This window comes from Gekko japonicus, unplaced genomic scaffold (genome assembly GCF_001447785.1).
Source record: "Gekko japonicus isolate JY-2015 unplaced genomic scaffold, Gekko_japonicus_V1.1 scaffold2800, whole genome shotgun sequence".
Taxonomy (NCBI): domain Eukaryota; kingdom Metazoa; phylum Chordata; class Lepidosauria; order Squamata; family Gekkonidae; genus Gekko; species Gekko japonicus.
The window spans coordinates 19,632-40,629 of NW_015173760.1; the positions used below are offsets into that span (position 1 = coordinate 19,632).

The window sequence follows — 20,998 nt, forward strand, 5'->3', positions numbered from 1 at the left end:
GGGGTCCCCAACATGGCGCCTACCAACACCTTTTCTGGCGCCTGCCAAGTGTTTTTAGGATGTGGGCGGGGCCAGGTAGGGCTTTTGCCCAGCAGGGCTTCTGATTGACTACTGAAGATTTGATTGGTTGAGCAGATTTAAAAAAAACATTGCTTTGGCGGCAACTGCCACCACAGCACAAGGATCTCCACTGTGCGATTGAAGTTTAAGCGGTGGCGATCATTTTGCGGTTGGCTCCGCCTCCCACAGCAGCCATTTCGTGACAGCCATTTTTGTTGCCGGGCCCACCACGCCGTGTCAGAATTCCAAATGTGCCCATGGGCTCAAAAAGGTCGGGGACCCATTGGTTAGAGACTCCCCCACCTGCGCAATGCGAGTCGCGGTTGTTAAATAGGACTGACTCTGGTGATACCGAGCACGGGAGCCAATAACAGGAGCCCCCGTCTCAAAGCGCTATTCGGGATAGTCGTCCGCTCCCTCTCAGGACAAAAAGGGAAGCGCTGTAGTGTAGCTAGAAGGAAGCTTTTCTGGGTGGCTCTGGGAGAGATCTAACTTCACTCGGACAGGATAAAAGACTCTCCATCAACATATCTGCATTCCTCATTACCTCAGACACCTTGTCTCAGAAGTTTCTTCTGTGGTCTGTCGAGACCCACTTCCCCTCCCAGAGCTGAGAACAAAGCGCAGGCTCAGAGCCTGCCCACCCTCCCCCGTTCAAATACCCCAGTTACCTGGACTCTGTTAGAGGAAACCAGAAATCCTGAAGAGAATTGTGTAGGCCCCAGGATGTTTGCGCTGTCAACTTTGGTCTGGTAGCCAGGTCCAAATTGTGTAAGGTAAAGGTTCCCTCTCACGAAAGCCAGTCGAGTCCGACTCTAGGGTTGCGGTGCTCATCTCTGTTTCAAAGCCGAAAAGCCAGCGCTGTCCGAAGACGTTTCCGTGGTCATGTGGCCGGCATGACTGAACACCAAGGCGCACGGAACGCTGTTACCTTCCCACCGAAGTGGTACCTATTTATCTACTTGCAATTTCTTGCTTTCGAACCGCTAGGTTGGCAGGAGCTGGAACTAGAGACGGGAGCTCACTCCGTCATGCGGCACCCGGGTCTCGAACTGCCGAACTACTGACCTTTCACTGCCTGCAGTTCAGCGTCTTAACCACTTGAGCCACCGCAGCTCAATTTGTGTACTAACAGATAAATTAGCTTCAGGTGGGTAGCCGTGTTGGTCTGAAGCAACAGAACAAAGCTGGAGACCAGCGGCACCTGTAAGACCAACCAAGTTTTAATTATGGGGATAAGCTTTCCTGTGCATGCGCACCGTAAGTGTGATGAAGTGCGCATGCCCACGAAAGCTTATACCCCAAATTAAACTTATTGGTCTTAAAGGTGCCACTGGACTCAACACATCGTTCTTCAACAAATAAATTAGATTGCCCACTAGGGGGCACTGTTGTCTTAGGCTGTTCCCCATGTTGGGGGCTACGACCCCTGAGGCACCGTTGGTATTGTTGGTATTGGGGTAAGGACAAACATATGGAAGCTAGGGCTGGGGTAACAATAAGGGCAGAGCCTTGCTCCATCCTAAGCAACGAGAAGGAGACAGGCCGCCCTCGAGACAGCCAGGCATTGTTACGACAGAAACAGAAAATACGGTAGGACCGGCCAGGGATTCTCTCCAGAATTGGGGTGAGTGGGTGGAGAGCAAGTGTTTGAGAGACCGTCCTACGGCACTGGACAGTACACAAACCCACGCAGTTTTGTCGTGACAAGCAACGTGGCAACGGGACCCTATTGCCAGGGATGAGAGAAAATGAGGAACGCTCTGTGGTGACCACAGAGGACGAAAGCACTTGCCGGTCGACCGTGTCATCATAGCACCAAAGCCAACCAATGGGGAGAGATAATGCTGAGTCCGTGGCAACAAGGTAGCCCTGTCTTCTGATAAGCTGTTTCGTGGCCACCGGTGCCTGGAAGGCCTCCAGAGAAGCCCCTGGTGCTGTTCCAGGCCACTTTCGCAACCGCCGTGGCGAGACAGGGTGCCGTTCCAATTCTTTCCCCACAGCGAAGGATTGCAGCGTCTCCAGGACGGACAAGGATAAACAGGAGGCGACGATGCCCTCTCCCCGGCACTGAAAGGTTCTCCCTGGTTGGAACCACTGTGTCTCTTGGGGGGGGCAAGAGGGGGTTAGTGCCCCCCGACGCTGCTCCTTCCTGTCGTGACCCAGTCAGCGACGATGAAACTGAGACTCATCACCATGAAAATGAAGCCGAGTGCGGCGAAACAGGCAGCCTGCGGGAGGGAAGAAGAAATGGTGATACCTGAAGTGCAGCGTTTACGCAGGCAGTTCCCAAAATAGGGGGCACGACCCAAGAGTGCAGGGGTCCCCAACAATGTTCCCTCTAAGCCACGCAGTCTCGTGAGCAAAAATTCTACTTTGTGAGCTACTGGCATTAAAGCTGTGAGCGAGCGGTTTGGCTGCTGCATAAATTAGTTTGCTCTGCAGCCATCCCTTCCTGAGCGAAGACAAAAATGTGTGAGCTGGAGACTAAAAAACTGTGAGCTAGCTCACACTCACTCAGCTTAGAGGGAACAGTGGTCCCCAACATGGTGGCCGGGGGCTCCATGGTGCCTGCCAACAACACCTTTGCTGGTGTCTCTCAACTGTTTTTTTTTAAAGTGGGTGTGGTTAGGTGGGCCCCTGCCCAGTACGGCTGTTGATTGGCCACTGGAGGCCTGATTGGGCGGGCAGATTGAAATAATGTTTCAGCAGCAGCCGTCACTACCATGTTGGTTTTATTCCCTCTCTGACTCCTCTTGGGCTTCCTCTGTGTGAGGTTGGCTCCTTCTCCTACAGTGGCCATTTTGTGGCCTGCCTCCCACAGTGGTCGTTTTGTGGTTGCACCCACCACCAGTGTTACCTCTAAGCTGAGTTAGTGTGAGCTAGCTCACAGTTTTTCAGCCTCCAGCTCACACTTTTTTGTCTTAGCTCAGGAAGGATGGGTCCAGAGCAGTGTTCCCTTTAAACTGAGTTAGTGTGAGCTAGCTCACAGTTTTTAAGCCTTCGGCTCACACACTTTTGTCTTTGCTCAGGAAGGAGGGCTCCAGAGCAAACTAATTGATGCAGTAGCCAGGTCCCTTGCTTACAACTTTCATGCCAGTTGCTCACAAAGGAGAATTTTTGCTCACAAGACTCCAGAGCTTAGAGGGAACATTGCCCACCACCCTGTGTCAGAATTCCAAAGGTGCCCACAGACTCAAAAAGGTTGGCGACTCTTGCAATAGTGGATCGCCACTGTCACTGGAAGGTTGCAGAACTACCCCCCACTCCCTGCCCAGCTGTGGGCAGAGGAGATCGGAACTGCCATATTCCTTCCTCCCTCCTCATCCGCCTTTCCTGTGCCTTGCACCCCCATCCTTTCCCTGGGGACCGGCTTGTTCCCAGCCACCAGCCGTGTAGGAAGAGACACTCCTTGACTCCTGAACTAGCAATGCCGATGGTAGGACCCAAAAGGTACACCAGGCCTGTATCCCGGATTTTGTGGCTTGTGGGGCAGATTTCCCCCCTGGTGGGGCTGAAGTTCTCAGAGCAGAAAGAAAAGCCATTTAGCCAATAGAAAGCGGTGACCAGGGTAGATCTCTAAATTGCAAGCTGTCAGCCACTTGAGATGACAGTCCTCAGCTGCTGCAAGTTAATCACTTCTGCCAGCCTAAGCAACAGTTCTGAGAATAAGCTGGCAAGTGGGGGTGATGACTTCTATAGCCAAGAAAGCTAACACTTGGGCAGGAAAACTCTTTTAAAGGAGACCAGTTTCTTGACACAGAGTAGAAGGGATCCTAGAGGTCACCTACTCCAACTCCCTCGCTCAGTGCGGGAATTAGTCCACTACAGCAGCCCGCTCTGCTTAAAGGAGCGCACGCCTTTAAAAAAATGTTTTAAAATGATTGAAAAAAGCATTCAGAGGAGAAATCCTTGTGGGGCTATGCCTTTAAGAAAGGGGCAGCGCCTCCAAAAAGCCCCACTGTAGCTACGGGCCTGGGCACAACCACCTTAAAAGATGGTCCCCTTTAAGAAAGTTTGAGAGCCCCTGGCTTACCTCCATCACCTCGTTTGCTTCTATGGGAGAGGAGGAACCAATTATTGGGCTTAAGGTGGGGAGGAGACAAAGGAGGGAGCTTTTCCTTTCGGAGTTCTGAAACTCTTCAGAACAGAGTTCCCACGAAAACATCCCCTTGTCCACTTTCCTTGGTGGTTCCTAATCCTCTTGGACTTATGTCACCCACCTCTCCCCAAGTACCACACCGTTCGTCATAGCAAATGGAAAGCCATTGTCCTACTTGAGAAAGCCCCCCCCCCAACCCCAGTCTCTCAGAGAAGAAGAGGAGGAGGAGGAGATTGGATTTATACCCCGCCCTTCACTTGGAGTCTCAAAGCGGCTTACAAACTCCTTTCCGTGCCCCTCCCCACAACAGACACCCTGTGAGGTAGGTGGGGCTGAGAGAGCTCTTTCCAGAACTGTCCTTGAGAGGACAGCTCTGACAGAACTATGGCTTGCCCAAGGTCATCCAGCAGCTGCAAGTGGAGGAGTGGGGAATCAAACCCGGTTCTCCCAGATTACAGTCCGCGCACTTAACCACAACACCAAACTAGCACAGACAATGAGCTGCGAAGAGGTTAATTATTTCTAGAAGGACGCTTTACATGCTAGGATGGCGTGGGCGTCGGATGGAGCACCCGGTATTTTCCCATGGACCCAACTAGACTGACCTTCTAGCCCAGGCTTAAAGAGAATCAAACAGAGGGCTCTTATCCAATGTTCCCTCTAAGCTGTGGAGTCTTGTGAGCAAAAATCCTACTTTGTGAGCTACTGGCATTAAAGTTGTGAGGAAGCGATTTGGCTACTGCATAAATTAGTTTGCTCTGGAGCCCTCCTTCCTGAGCTAAGGCAAAAATGTGTGAGCCAGAGGCTAAAAAACTGTGAGCTAGCTCACACTAACTCAGCTTAGAGGGAACACTGCTCTTATCCCATCAGCCCAATTAGTACTTTCCATGTCTTTTCAGCTAAGTTGACACTGCTGGGGGAAACGTGGCCAGCTACATTTTGCTTGGCTTATCCTTTCACGTCACACGGGAAGCTGCCTTGTACTGAATCAGACCACCACTCCGTCAAGGTCAGTATCGTCTGCTCAGACTGGCAGCCGCTCTCCGGGGTCGTAAGCAGAAGTCTTTCGCGTCATCTTCTACCTGAGCCTTTTTGAATGGCGATGCCGGGGATTGAACCTGGGACCTTCTGCATGCAAAGCAGAGATGCTTCCACTGAACGACAGCCCCTCCCTTTAAAGCAGATGCCCTACCACTGACACATGGCGCCGAACCCTCCTTTGGCACCGAACCCTCCTTTCTGTTCCCCGATAGTGTTTGCTATCGCATGGCCACCGTCTCCACAGCCATCTGGTACCTGGATTTTAGATTTGGATAGTTGCGACTCTTTCTCATTGGGGACAAGGCGGATGTAGAAGATGCTGGGAAGGATGAAGATGAGGCTGGGGGCAGACGTCGCTCCTGAGGAGAAAAGAAGAAGATGAGTCAGATGAAATCAAGCCATCCTGGCCTTTTAAGTCATGGGGGGAAAGGGGTGCAGAGCAGGGAACACCTTCCTATGGCACCAGGGGCAAGGGGGCATGTCTTGCACTCTCCTGCCCCCCCCCCCCCCCCCCCCCCCCCGCCAGCAGCTGTGGCTGATTGCGATGTCCAGAAGGAAACTTCAGAGAGAGTCTGCACTCCCTCAGGAGAGTTTCAAATAGTAGTAGTAGAAGCAGCAGCAGCAGTAGTAGAAAAAGAGGAAGAAGAGGAAAAAGAAGAAGAAAAGGAAGAAGAAAAGGAAGAAGAAGAAGAGGAGGAGGAAAAGATTTGATTTATACCCTGCCCTTCACTACCCAAAGGAGTCTTCGAGCGGCTTACAATCTCCTTTCCCTTCCCCTCCCCACAACAGACACCCTGTGAGGTAAAAGAAGAAGAGGTTGGATTTATACCCTGCCCTTCACTACCCAAAGGAGTCTTCGAGCGGCTTACAATCTCCTTTCCCTTCCCCTCCCCACAACAGACACCCTGTGAGGTAAAAGAAGAAGAGGTTGGATTTATACCCTGCCCTTCACTACCCAAAGGAGTCTTCGAGCGGCTTACAATCTCCTTTCCCTTCCCCTCCCCACAACAGACACCCTGTGAGGTAAAAGAAGAAGAGGTTGGATTTATACCCTGCCCTTCACTACCCAAAGGAGTCTTCGAGCGGCTTACAATCTCCTTTCCCTTCCCCTCCCCACAACAGACACCCTGTGAGGTAAAAGAAGAAGAGGTTGGATTTATACCCTGCCCTTCACTACCCAAAGGAGTCTTCGAGCGGCTTACAATCTCCTTTCCCTTCCCCTCCCCACAACAGATACCCTGGGAGGTAGGTGGGGCTGAGAGAGCTCTTGGGAGGACTGCTCTTGAGAGAACAGCTCTTCTCCCTTCTTCTCAAAAAAATCTTGTGGGGCTGGAAGGGCAGAGCTCCCAACAGCCCCACTGTAGCTACAGGCCAGGAAAGATACCAGGAGAGTACCCGTCTGAGCTACTCTACGTTATGGTTTATGACCACCAAGCTAGCCAGGAGGGGAGGTTCAGGAACATCTCTACCAGGCAGTATAACAAGATGGGCGGCCATGTTCGTCAGTAGCAGCAGAAAAAAGCAAGAGTCCAGCAGCACCTTAAAGACTTAACACAATTTGTGGCGGGGGAGGAGCTTTCGTGAGTCACTACTTGCATCTTCAGATATAACATCCATGCTGAGCTTCTGTTTCACTTCTTGGTACTTAAAACCTGGGCATGGCCAGAGGGGCAAAGCGAAGAGCAAGAGTTAAAGGGCACTTGGCCCCTGGCATTTACCCCTGGCCATGAGATGGCTGCCCAAGGGATCTAGGACCATCCCAGGAGTTTGCGTTGCATATTTATGCTTTCTGTTCTTGGTGTTATTTATTTAAATTATATTCTACCAGGATCTTTTTCGTAAGCAGCTTAAGGTCCCCAGCAAGGAGCCCAGATAAATAAGACTACATAACCAGGAATGCAGCGCGCTTACCGATAATTCCAAAGATGTCCCTGATGTTCGGCACGAAGATGACAAGGAGGTTGACCACCACAAGGAGGCAGGTAGCGATGACGATGTGACGAAGCCAGCTGAAGTCCTTCTTGGGGAAAAGCAGCTGCTGGATGGCCCGGCGGATCTATAGAGGGCAAGCATCCATGTGAGCCAAGGGGAATAACTGGCAAAAGAGAGCCCCCACCCACCGCTGAAATGAGGGTGCAGCTAGCAGCGGTGTACAGAGAAGTGGGTTTCTGTCAAGGTACGAGGCGGCCTTATTATTAGCGAGTCCAACCTAATACTTAGACTCAGAATCACAGCGTTGGAAGGGACCATACAGGCCACCTAGGGCGATTCTGCATCTAGCATTCACTCCACATTTTCTCAACTCGGAGGAAAAAGTGCAGCTCAAAACCACATTTGAATATCTCGGGGCAATGTTGTACTTACTGCAAAGTCACCCCTGAACAGCCATAAATCTATGCAGAAGGTTACCATAAAATCTGATGATCGAGTGAAAGCTGCATGCAGTGTAAAGGATACCATAAAATCCGACTATCAAAGAAAGTGAAAGCGGAATGCAGTGTGGATACCATAAAATCCGATGATAAGAGAAAGTGAAAGCGGAATGCAGTGTGGAGGATACCATAAAATCCCATGATCACGGAAAGTGAAAGCGGAATGCAGTGTGGAGGATACCATAAAATCCGATGATCGGAGAAAGCGAAACCGGAATGCAATGCAGAGAGGAATTTCTGTTCCGACGTGGGTTTCGTCAAACAACGGAGGGAAAAGCCAACGCAGAATCAGCCCTAGTCCAACCCCCTGCTCAGTGCAGGATCAGCCTAGAGCATCCCTGACAGCCAATCTCTTCCCAGCTCCCCTCTGCTGTTCCTGGTATGTTTGAGCTGCCTGACCTCCCCAGACCCTGCGAGGAAGAGGATGTGGACAGGGAGGGATGTGCCTTCGGATATTTGCTAGTTGGTATTTCTCATATGCAGGGCTATTTTTGGGCAGGAACGCACAGGAACGGAGTTCTGGCCGGCTCCCGAGTTGGCCACGCCCAGCAGGAACCTCATTAGCATAATAGGCCACACCCAACACCAGAAATTCATTAGGATTGGCTACATTAGGGGTATGTGACCAAACATGCAAAGGAGTTCCTGCTACAAACAAGCCCTGGGTTTTGACAACAAACAAGGTAAACAGAATAAGAAGCAAAAGGTGGGTGTGGTTGGATGACCACACTTCTGGTAACGAGGGGTGTGTGGCCTAATATGCTAATGAGCTGCGCGGTCATGGGTGTGGCCTATTATGCTAATGAGTTCCTGCTGGGCTTTTTCTACAAAAAAAAGCCCTGCTCATATGTACGCCAATGGCGGTGGAAAGTGCTGTCGAGTCGCAGCCAATGGATGGCGACACCGTAGGGGTTCTCAGGGAAAGTTCAGAGGTGGTTTGCCATTGCCTGCCTCCGCGTAGCAACCCTGCTATTCCTTGGAGGTCTCTCGTCCAAATACTAACCGGGCCTGATCCTGCTTGGCTTCTGAGATCTGAGGAGGTTGGGTTAGCCTGGGCCATCCGGGTCAGAGCGTATATTCACCTCGAATTGCAGAACACCGTCCACCAGTCAAATATCTGACTGTGACAATTCATCATCATCATCATCATCATCATCATCATCATCATCATCATCATCATCATCATCATCTGGGAAGGGTGGAGAGAGAAAAACGTGTTTAGACGCATGATGCCTCTGGAGTTCCAAGCCACGGCCTGGCCCCTTTGAGAGCCAGTTTGGTGTAGTGGTAAACTGTGCAGACTCTAATCTGGGAGAACCGGGTTTGATTCCCCACTCCTCCACATGCACCTGGCTGGGTGACCTTGGGTCAGTCACAAGCTCTGTCAGAGCTGTGCTTGAAAAAGAGCCGTTTGTGTCAAGAGCTCTCTCGGCCCCACCCACCTCACAGGGTGTCTGTTGTGGGGAGGGGAAGGGAAAGGAGTTTGTAAGCCGCCCTGAGACTCCAAGTGAAGGGCGGGGTATAAGTCCAATCTCTTCTCTTCTCTTCTTCTTCTTCTTTTTGTATTGCTTCCCTTCTCCCAGTGCCTTGAAAACCTGATTGGCACTCTACAGCATGTCGTCTACTCTGCATCACATTTTCGAGACTCTGCACAGTGCAGACGAGGGCCTGGATCCAGAGACGTCAGCAGACCTGGCACAGCTTCGCTTGCGCAAGATCTTCCGCAACACCTGGCGCTCTCTTTCTTGCATCTTATAGTGCTCAGAAACTGCTTGCCCAACGTTTTACGCAAGCAGAAAAGGAGCTCTGGACACACTGTGTTTATTGCAAAATACCGGCGGGAAGCTCTCTCTGCCAGTTCTGCTTGCGCAAGGACCACAGTGCCCGTGGAAATCTTCTGGTGGACCCAAGCCTGGGGGGCCCTCCATCATAAGAACATAAACGGAACCATGTTGGATCAGGCCAGTGGCCCACCCAGTCCAGCACTCTGTGTCACACAGTGGCCAAACCCCATGTGCCATCAGGAGGTCCACCAGCGAGGCCAGAACTCCAGAAACCCTCCCACTGTTGCCTCCCCAAGCACCAAGAATACAGAGCACCACTGGCCCAGACATAAGAACATAAGAGAAGCCATGTTGGGTCAGGCCAATGGCCCATCCAATCCAATGCTCTGTGTCACACAGTAGCCAAAACCCAGGGGCCATCAGGAGGTTCACCAGTGGGGCCAGAACTCCAGAAGCCCTCCCACTGGTGTTGCCCCCCCCCCCAGCACCAAGAATACAGAGCACCACTGCCCCAGACATAAGAACATAAGAGAAGCCATGTTGGGTCAGGCCAATGGCCCATCCAATCCAATGCTCTGTGTCACACAGTAGCCAAAACCCAGGGGCCATCAGGAGGTCCACCAGTGGGGCCAGAACTCCAGAAGCCCTCCCACTGTTGCCCCGCACCAAGAATACAAGAATCCACTGCCCCAGACATAAGAACATAAGAGAAGCCATGTTGGGTCAGGCCAATGGCCCATCCAATCCAACGCTCTGTGTCACACAGTGGCCAAAACCCAGGGGCCATCAGGAGGTCCACCAGCAGGGCCAGAATTCCAGATGCATCATGCCTCTAAACATGTTTTTCTCTCCTCACCCTTCCCACCTGATGATGTTGATGACGACGACGATGATGATGAATTGTCACAGTCAGCTATCTGACTGGTAGGTGGCGTTCCGCAATTCGAGATTCAGCCAAGTTCTTGGGAACTGCAGAGGTATCTTTGCAGGATTCTTGCTGTTCCAGGCAACACTGTCTTCCGGACCTGAGCTGGTCTTATTTGCTCAAGGCCCAGAGCGTCCAGGTGCTTCTTGAGACTTCTAGGCACTGCTCCAAGGGCTCCAATGACAACCGGCATGATGGTCACCTCCTTCTTCTTCTTATTATTATTATCTTGTACTACAGCCTGATGGATAAGGTTGGGTTGCCAGCTGTGGGTTGGGAAATCCCTGGAGAGTTTGGGGGTGTCTCAGATGGGTCTGATGCCACAGAGTCCACCCTCCAAAGCAGCCATTTCCTCCAGGGGGACTGATCTCTGTAGTCTGGAGAACAAATGGAATTCCGGGAGATCTCCAGGCCTTACATGTGTTACAGGGGCCCTGTTGCTTGGTGTATTTTGTACTATTTGACCTCTGAAGAAGGCTCTCGTGAGCCGAAACGCGTCAGGCCATACACTGTCCTTTTGTGTGTATTTGTAACTTTGAACATTTTATGAGGCTTTATTTGGGCCCCTACAAGGTTTTATGGAGCTGCGGTGGCTCAAGTGTTTAAGACGCTGAACTGCAGGCTGTGGAAGGTCAGTAGTTCAGCAGTTCGAGACCCGGGTGTGCCGCATGACGGAGTGAGCTCCCATCTCTAGTTCCAGCTCCTGCCAACCTAGCAGTTCGAAAGCAAGAAATTGCAAGCAGATAAATAGGTGCCACTTCAGTGGGAAGGTAACAGCGTTCCGTACGCCTTGGTGTTTAGTCATGCCGGCCACATGACCATGGAAACATCTTCGGACAGTGCTGGCTCTTCGGCTTTGAAACAGAGATGAGCACCGCAACCCTAGAGTCGGATTCGACTGGCTTTCGAGCAAGGGAAACCTTTACCTTTACAAGGTTTTTATATGCCTTTGAAATAAACACTCTTTCATATACTTACTTATGTTTTTAACTTTTGGCTCTCAATAAGTTTTCTAAACTCCCTTTGGGGCAGGAAAAGCCATTCAGCACGACACTTGGGTGAGAGAGAAGAACCATCTCTTACCGGGAACAGAACCACGGGCACCGTGAGCGTCACTGCAAGCAGCACGGCCAGCCGCACGCTGAGGATAAGCTGGTCCAGGGGGTCCACTTTGATGTAAGTGTGCAGCATTTCAGCTTCCACATTCCCTGCCAGAAAGCAGAAGAGACACATCTGAACACTGAAGAGAGGTGGGGATTTGGCCCACGAGGGAAGGGGAAGAAGCACCTGGATTTTTAAACGAGACGTCTTCTCTTCCCTCTTTGCCTTCTGCAGGCAAAGAAAGAGGTACCCCTAGAGTCGCCAGCTCACCGCTAGCAAACCCCAGAAACTTTCCAAGGGCGGAGCCCCGGAAAACGGCGTTGCTAATGTTGTGACATAATTTCCCGGTGGAAACCCAGAAATGACATCCCCACCCCGTGACGCTCTAGGAATCCCACAAATCTCTGTAGCAATGACTATAGAGAGCAGTGGAATTCCTAGAGCGTTGTGGTACTTGTGATGTCACTCCCGGAGTTTCACCCAGAAATGACATTGTAGCATCGGCGATGCCGTTTGTATCCTCCCGCTGCCACAGTGATTGGTGGTGGGCAACTGGAGGCAGCAGGAGAGAGCTCTCCACCACCATATGGAAGCTGGCAACCTAGGTACCACAGACAACAACATAGCATTGCCCTAAGATTTATGTGAGCGAGAATGACCTCTCTTATCCTTTGTATGAAAAAGAACAAGATTGTAACCTGCACTCTCACCTGCTGAGGGGTTTGTTCCTTACCGTAAAAGGTGAGGTAGCCAAAGATGGCTGTCAGCAGGTACATGATAAACATGGCCAGGATGGAGACGTTTGCTACATTCTGCATCCGACGCTTGGAGGCCCTAAACAAGACACAGACAGACCATGCATACCATTACATAATTATAACCTACTAGGCCCCTCGGGGCTGTGGTGAAGACCCTGAATGCAGACCGGAAGGTCTGTAGTTTAGCAGTTCGAGACCCAAGTGCCGCATGACGGAGCGAACGCCCGTCTCTAGTCCCAGCTCCTGCCAAACAAGCAGTTCGAAAGCAAGAAATTGCAAGTAGATAAATAGGTACTGCTTTGGTGGGAAGGTAACAGCGTTCCGTGTGCCTCGACGTTGAGTCATGCCGGCCACATGACCACGGAAATGTCTTCGGACAGCGCTGGCTCTTCGGCTTGGAAACGGAGGTGAGCACCGCCCCCTAGAGTCGGATTCGACTGGCTCTCGAGCAAGGGAAACCTTTACCTAGGCCCCAGCCCTGACTTGGATGGCCCAGGCTAACCTAATCTCGTCAGCTCTCGGGAGCTAAGCAGGGTCAGCCCTGGTTACTACCTGGATGGGAGACCACCAAGGAAGTCCGGGGTCACTGTGATGAGATCAGGGTAGCCTGCGTGACCCAGCTCAGGGCTTCTTTCCAATATATATATTGTTTAAAAACTGGGCAACCTCTGCCTTCTTAACCTTCTTTTATACATGCATATTTTTACTCACCTGCGCAGCTCGGTGTAAATGGGAAGCACCTCCGGATGGCAGACGAAGGCAAATGCCAAAATGGGGATGGCGTAGGCCGTCTGCAAAGGAAAGGAAAGATCGGTCCGTGCTCAGTTCTGACTGCCCGTGCTGCGCGATGTCTCAGGCTAGAAACAGCATGTCTATAAACTCGGGGGGGGGGGGGGGGGGCGGTGAGTTGGCAGATGTACTCAACAGTTTGACTACCCATCTGCTACAGACGCCTACAAACATTTACAAGTTCATCTGCAAGTTCGTCTTTTGATGCCTCTTCTCCTCACCCAGAAATTCTTAATTCACTATCAGGCCCATAGCCAGGATTTTGTGGCTTGTGGGACAATTTTTCCCCCCTGGTGGGGTAGAAAGAAAAGCCATTTAGCCAAGAGAAAGCTGTTACCAGGATAGATCTCTAAATTGCAAGCTGTCGACCACTGTAGATGACAGTTCTCAGCTGCCGCAAGTTAATCACTTCTGCCAGCCTAAGCAACCATTCTGAGAATGAGCCGGCGGGTGGGGGTGATAACTTCTAGAGCCAAGAAAGTTAACATTTAGGCAGAAAAACTCTCTTAAAGGAGACCAGTTTCTTGACACAGAGTTTGAAGGGATCCTAGAGGTCACCTACTCCAACCCCCTGGCTTAGCGCAGGAATTAGTCAACTACAGCAACCCACTCTGCTTAAAGGAGCACATGCCTTTAAAAAAGTGTTTTAAATGACTAAACAAAGCATTTACAGGAGAAATTCACTATGCTGCCCACAGAAGACTTCAAGGACCCCTTAGGCTAACCTCAGAGCTGCCAGTGAAGAACTTGGCAACGCAGACATCATCTTTGTGCTCAACGGTGGTGTTGCGGCCATTATAATGGACGGGGGCCTCTTCGTAGTGTGTCCCATTGACGGAGCAGGTGATCTGGAATTTCTTGTAGATCACCTTTGGGAAGGGAATTAAAGACACTGAGTGTCAGGATGAGAAAAGGAAAAGCAGAAGAATGAGGAGTGACTGAAGAAACTACTCCCACCCTACATTCTACTTTCTACCCCAATTAATATCATATTGGTGTAGAAAGGAGATTGTCGGCAGGATCCATTTCTATTCTGTTCTGTTTCATAATGTCATGTTACATTATGTTGGTGGTGGTGGGAAATACCGCCAAGTCGCAGCTGACTTATGGCGATCCTGTAGGGTTTTCAAGGAAAGAGAAGTGCACAGGTGGTTTGTCATTGCCTGCCTCTGCATAGCAACCCTGGACTTCCTTGGTGGTCTTCCATCCAAATACTAACCAGGGCTAGGGATGGGCATGGACCGGACCACGGACCTAATTTCATCATGGATTGGGGGGTGTTCGTGGTCTGTTTGCCTGGTCCATGCATCTGCGGTTTTCAAGTGCACTTTCCTTGGGGGCACCTGTTTGAGGGGGCCATAACTCAGCCCCCTGAAATCCAGTCCTCACCAACCGTGGAAGGCAGGTAGAGGAGAGTCAGTTGGAGACTCACTGCAAGTTTGGTGTCTCTAGCCACGGTGGGGCTGTTCCAACACGTCCCGAAATCATGGACCGCATGAACCACTGACCAGTCCGTTAAACAAAAAAGTCAGCAAAAATTCGTGATCCGTGAAACCCACGGACCAATACGAACCTCTATTTTTCTGGCCTGTGCCCATCCCTAACTAGGGCTGACCCTGCTTAGCTTCCAAGATCTGACAACACTGGGCTAGCCTGGGTCATCCAGGTCAGTGCATATTATTCAGATACCCAGAGCAATATTCAGGTTTTCTGGAACACCAGTAATCTGAAATATTCAGGAATATCTGGAGCTGGCATTTTAAGGCTCCCAGACCCAGGGCTATTTTGGGGCAGGAACGCACAGGAACGGAGTTCCGGCTGGCTCTCAAGCTGGCCACGCCCAGCAGGAACTCATTAGCATAATAGGCCACACCCAACAGCAGAAACTCATTAGGATTGGCTACATTAGGGGTGTGTGGCCTAACATGGAAAGGAGTTCCTGCTACAAAAAAGCCCTGGGTTTTGACAACAAACAAGGTAAACAGAATAACAAGCAAAAGGTGGGTGTGGCTGGATGACCACACTTCTGGTAACATGGGGGTGCGGCCTAATGTGCTAATGAGCTGTGCTGTCAGGGGTGTGGCCTAATATGCTAATGAGTTCCTGATGTTGGGTGTGGCCTATTATGCTAATGAGTTCCTGCTGGGCTTTTTCTACAAAAAGAGCCCTGCCCAGACCTATTTTTGTTCGATTGTACAGGATTCCTGGGCAGTGGAAAGGGAGGGAGACAGAAGAGAGAGAACTCTCCCAGGCAGTGGAGTCAGATCTTAGCAACCCTGCTTTGCTTCCAGAACCTTATGAGATCAGGCTAGCCTGGGCCGACTACACTGTGTTATACACACTGGACAGCCTCTATAGAATAGTGGTTAGAGCACTTGACTAGGATCTGGGAGACCCAGGTTTGAATCCCGACTCGTGCCGTGGAAGCTCGCTGGGTGACCTTGGGCCAGTCACACACTTTCAGCCTGAACTACCTCCCAGGGTTGTTGTGAAGATGAACTAGATGAGAGGAGAATGATGTAAACGGCTTTTGGTCCCCACTGGGGAGAAAGGGAGGATATAAATGAAACAAATTAACTCAATTAAAGGCTCGGGAACGTTTTATCCACTATAAAGTCCGGCAAGGCTTTTGGGAGTTCAGAGATGCCAGGTCGACTCACCGAGACAAGAAAGAAGAACATACAAGTGAGCGAAAGTCCGCTGGTGTAACCTAGATAGCCTGTAAGGAGAAGGAGGTAAAGAAAGAGAGCCGTCAAGCTTTCATATGGAATCTGCTGAAAGATATTCGACTGGCCTGCTAGTTTATACCCTCGTCTGAAGAGCTAATCTAGAACGTTTCCATTTTGAGGACAGAATGCCAAAATAGTGCTTCTGATCAATAATTTATGGCATGTCTCTTATGGTGGCCCCTAATGGGATTTTCAAGACAAGAGATGTTAAGAGGTGGCTTGCCACTGCCTGCCTCTGCGTAGCAACCCCGGACTTCCTTGGTGGCCTCCCATCCAAGTGCTGACCAGGGCCAACCCCACTTCGCTTCCGAGAGCTGACGAGACTGGACTAGCTGGGACCCCCCAGGTCAGGGCTGAGACAAACAGAGGCGGCTTGCCACTGCCTGCCTCTGCATAGCAACCCCGGACTTCCTTGGTGGTCTCCCATCCAAGTGCTAACCAGGGCCAACCCCACTTAGCTTCCAAGTGCTGGCGAGACTGAGCTAGCCAGGGCCCTCCAGGTCAGGGCTGAGACAAACAGAGGTGGCTTGCCATTGCCTGCCTCTGCGTAGCAACCCTGGACTTCCTTGGTGGTCTCCCATCCAAGTGCTGACCAGGGCCAACCCCACTTCGCTTCCGAGAGCTGATGAGACTGAGCTAGCTGGGGCCCTCCAGGTCAGGGCTGAGACAAACAGAGACGGCTTGCCACTGCCTGCCTCTGCATAGCAACCCCGGACTTCCTTGGTGGTCTCCCATCCAAGTGCTCACCAGGGCCAACCCCACTTAGCTTCCAAGAGCTGGCGAGACTGGACTAGCTGGGGCCCTCCAGGTCAGGGCTGAGACAAACAGAGGCGGTTTGCCACTGCCTGCCTCTGCGTAGCCACCCTGGACTTCCTTGGTGGCCTCCCATCCAAGTCAAAACCAGGGCCAGCCCGGGCCATCTGTGTCAGGGCCCCTTAGCAAGGAGGAGTGAAAAACTGTCCTTTCTCTCTCTCTCAGCCTCTCTCTCTCTCTCTCCTTTCTAATACTCCCTCTTCGTTTCCTGTGTGGCACACTCGGAGGCCTTCTTGCCACAATAGGTGAGCAAGCGCAGTCAACCAAACTAAGAAGCGAATAGGCGGGAAAAGGCCCGACGGCCTCGCCTCCACTTGCATCAATGTACAATTGAGAAGTCTCCGTCTGACCCCCCAGGCTAAGAAGCAACGGTCCCACTTCCTTCTTTACTTATTATGCTCCTGATCTATTAGCCTTGATAACGGGCGCGGGAGCCGAGCCAGAACAACACCCACCCCTAACGTTAGGCAAACACTCCGTTAAGGGAGGTGACGTAGCCTCTCCCACACACAACAATTTCCAGGCACTGCTCATAAAGGGGAAATTCCTGGAAGCCACCCGCTTTATGACCAGTGTGGATCAAGGCCGTGCCCCAGCTCTCCAACAGGGGGCAGCAAAGAGGTGCCAACCAATACAGGGAACACAAGTAACAAACATGGCCGTGAACTCTTCGCTAGAAGGCCATCTACCCTGCAGTGATGCAAACACACGACCACGCGCAAACACATGACATGCGTCTCTGCCCAAACGTGCACAGCCCCCTCTTGATCCGGTACCGCTTCCCCAAGCCACGCTCGGTTGTGCAGGCGTTACCACTTACCCAAGTGTTTCATCAGAGCTAAGGGCAGGATGACACCGACGCTGACAATGATGATCAAAACGTTCCCGTCCATGTACCACTCGCTGCAAAAAAACCACCAAACAAAATCAAGGTCAGGGCAGCCAAAGGATGCTGAGGCTTAGTCCTGAAGCGGACTGAAGGAGACAGGGTTGCCAGCCCCCAGGTCTGGGTGGGGGTTCTCCCGCTTCTGGGCGCTTCAATCCACCCCTGCCCAAAAGCGACCACCCGCCCGGCCACCCCTCTCCCTCCCCTCTTCCCCAATTTAAAGGACTTCAGCTGATCGGCAGAGACCACATGGCCCGTCGACCAGCTGGAGGGCCCTTTAAATCCAGCTGGAGGGAGCGGTCGCAGGCCGCATGCTCGACTCACAAAAAGACCCATTTAAAGGGTCTTTTTGCCAACCCAGCATGCACCTGCAACAGCCCCTCTCATCCACCTAAAGGACCAATGTCCTGTCATCCAAAAAACCAAAGCAAACAACAAAGCTCAGGCCGATGAGGGGCGTACCCCATAGTGGGATTTACAACCTGGAGACTCTGTTTATTTGTCTATTAAACATTTAAGAGGACTACAGCCCAGACGAAAACTGGGCTGGAAATACGTTGGACCCTTTATGGTTGTGCGCAAGGTGGGGGAGGTGGCTGTTGAACTTGCCCTGCCTAAATCTCTTAAAGATGTACATCCTGTGTTTCATTACAGTCTGCGAAATGGGACCCGGTTACGAACGAGTGGAGACCATGACCACCAGCCCTTCACCTCTGATGATGAATGGTGAACCATACCAAGAGGTGGATGAGACAACTGGTCCCCATAGGATATAATGGAGAATCGATCTGTGGGTATCTGGGGCTCTGGGGGGCTGTTTTTTTTTTTGAGGTAAGGTAAAGGTAAAGGTTCCCTTGCTGGAAAGCCAGTCGAATCCGACTCTAGGGTTGCGGTGCTCATCTTCGTTTCCAAGCCGAAGAGCCAGCGCTGTCTGAAGACATTTCCATGGTCACGTGGCCGGCATGACTAAACACCAAGGCGCACGGAACACTGTTACCTTCCCACTGAAGTGGTACCTCTTTATCTACTTGCAATTTCTTGCTTTTGAACTAGGGTTGCCAAATAATTCTTCGCCGGGAGCAGGGGGCTCCTGGCCGGTGTCGGGTGAGTGTGTGCGCACAAAGCGTGTGCGCCGCATGCACATCACCCAGAAGTGATGTGGGCACGCTGGGGGCGGGGCCACGGCCATACAAGGGAAAACCATAGAATTTTCCCTTGTATGGCCGTGGCCCCGCCCCCAGCGTGCCCGGCGTGCCTACATCACTTCCTAGTGACGCGCACGGCGGGGGCGGGGTTCCCCCCGGGGCCCGATTCCGCTGCAGCGGAAATCGGACCTCCAAAGTGGGGGTTTCCCCGCCCCCCGGCCCGATTTGGCAGCCCTATTTCGAACTGCTAGGTTGGCAGGAGCTGGAACTAGAACTGCTAGGTTGGCAGGAGCTGGAACTCACTCCGTCATGCGGCAAAGTTGGTGGTGCCTCTCCTGAAAAAAACCTCCCAAGTTTCAAAAAGATTGGACCAGGGGGTCCAATTCTATGAGCCCCAAAAGAAGGTGCCCCATCCTTCATTATTCCCTACGGAGGGAAAGCATTTAAAAGGAATGTGGTCCCTTTAAGTGTGACAGCCAGAACTCCCTTCAGAGTTCAATCACCTAGTGACATCACATCCTGGCTCCACCCCCAAAGTCTCCTGGCTCCACCCCCAAAGACCCCAGATATTTCCTGAGTCAGACCTGGCAACCTTAATTTTACTGGACCAACTGACCTCCTCTCAAGTGGTCTGGCTACATAACAGTTTTGGCACCATCTAGGGCTTCATATACGCTCAGGCATCGCCAGGACATTACGATGTAACCTTAAACGTGGACTATCTTTATCTCTTAGAACTCGAAAACACTTTTCTTTTCCTTATGTGGTCAACATTTCGTTTTGTATACGTACCCACAAGAGGACTTGCAAGTATCAGGAGCGGGAACCAGCCATGAGCTGGCCTGGCTCCTTCTCTTTCACACATGTTTATCTCCCTCATGGACACGTGCAGTTGCTCCATGAGTCTCAGGGAACAGCCAAACTCTCTAGCTCCTGAGGCCAAAGTCTTAAATATTGTCCATTTACTTTTTAAATAGCTGAGAAAGCGGAAGTCAAACTACATAGCAACAGGAGGAATTAACCCATTGGGGTCCCCAATCAGCAAGCAATTTGAGGATTTTGAGAAAAGGTAATTGGGGTGCCACCACAAAATGACTTCCGTGTGGGCAGGTCCAATCACAAAATGGCTGCCTTGGCAGGAATGGCTCATCACATAATATTGAAAGGTTCCACAAAAGAAACTGTTTCTAAAGGGGGGGAAAATCCTCTGGAAAAAGCAGTTGGCAATGGAGAAGTGGTAGGAGAGAAGGGGTATTTAATTCTCCTCAGATCTGCTGTTTTTCCCTCTCAAACTACCCTCTCCACAGCTGTTTTTACTTTTGGGTTGTCAACCTCAAGGTGGTGGCAGTAGATCTCCTGCTACTACCGTTGATCTCCGGGTGGCCAAGGTCAGATCGCCTGGAGAAAATGGCTGCTTAGGAGGGTGGACTTTACAGCATTATACGCCAGAGCTGGCAACCTTATTTTACCCCTATTCGTTCGGTATTTACTTTGCTGTGGACAAGGAAATGGCCATCGGTCTAATGTTTACCCGCAGCTATGTAAAGTTCAGTCAGCCCGAACTCGGGTATAAACAGGGGAGAAGTTATGACAATTTGTGAGGGGAAAGCTCCCCTTCCTTCTCACCATTTCTGTGTGGACATTTGCGACACACTGCTGAGCGGCGGAGAGCGGTGGGCGTGGGTCCAGAATTCTCCTCGGCAAGGAAGGCATGTGAAAGCCCTGAGCGTATCCATTTTTAGAAGGGAAACTGAGCCAAACAAGAACAGCTGTTTCTCTCCATAAAACTACTCTGAAAGCCTCACAGGAGATGGAGGCTTGGAGGGAAGGCCAAAGGGCAGGGGTGGAATGGGGGGAGGCCTTCCCTCCCACAGGCCCTCTCCAGTTTCATTCCAGGTCACTGTGGCCATCATCTGGCTCCACGAGGGAAGGTCGATGGGTGTTCAGGGTTCTTAAAACCATCAACAAAACGGCCAGTGTAACTTCCCAGCTGACCTTACGGTGCTATTCTTGGGTGTTTTTACTGACCCTGTCTATTAAACATAAGGTCTTCATTGAAAAGCTGTTTGTAACTGTCACCGTGTTTGATGAGTACGAACTGGAAATCGCCCAAGGCTGAGGAAAGCGTTTGAGGTAGTGGAAATGGGTAAATTAACTGCTTACCGCTTTAGGAAAGGTTAGATAGCAACGAGTTTGGGTTAGAGACAGGGTGGCCAGCTCCGGGTTGGGAAATTCCTGGATACTTGGGAGGGTGGAGCCTGTAGAGGGTGGGGTTTGAGGGGGGGAGGGGCCTCAGCAAGGTATAAAGCCACGGAGTCCACCCTCCAAAGCAGCCGTTTTCTCCAGGGGTCACTGCCGCAGGAAGTGGCGGTGGCTACAAGCACAGACAGCTTCAAGAGGGGATTGGATAAATATATTATTATTATTTTAATT

General features: G+C 51.3%; 1 protein-coding gene across 1 annotated transcript in view; it reads right to left on the bottom strand.

Annotated features, from left to right (window-relative positions):
- Positions 1–1,286: 1,286 nt before the first annotated feature.
- SLC38A5 (solute carrier family 38 member 5) overlaps positions 1,287–20,998 on the bottom strand; it is a 73,842-nt gene continuing 54,130 nt past the window's right edge. Inside the window, exons 8-16 of the mRNA XM_015423511.1 lie at positions 17,355–17,437; positions 15,653–15,711; positions 13,718–13,861; positions 12,915–12,994; positions 12,179–12,279; positions 11,428–11,552; positions 7,115–7,259; positions 5,459–5,562; positions 1,287–2,291 (exon numbers count right to left, since the gene is read on the bottom strand). Of these exons, the coding sequence (XP_015278997.1) occupies positions 2,187–2,291; positions 5,459–5,562; positions 7,115–7,259; positions 11,428–11,552; positions 12,179–12,279; positions 12,915–12,994; positions 13,718–13,861; positions 15,653–15,711; positions 17,355–17,437 (946 nt within the window). The 3' untranslated portion in view covers positions 1,287–2,186. The remainder of the gene's footprint in view (positions 2,292–5,458; positions 5,563–7,114; positions 7,260–11,427; positions 11,553–12,178; positions 12,280–12,914; positions 12,995–13,717; positions 13,862–15,652; positions 15,712–17,354; positions 17,438–20,998) is intronic.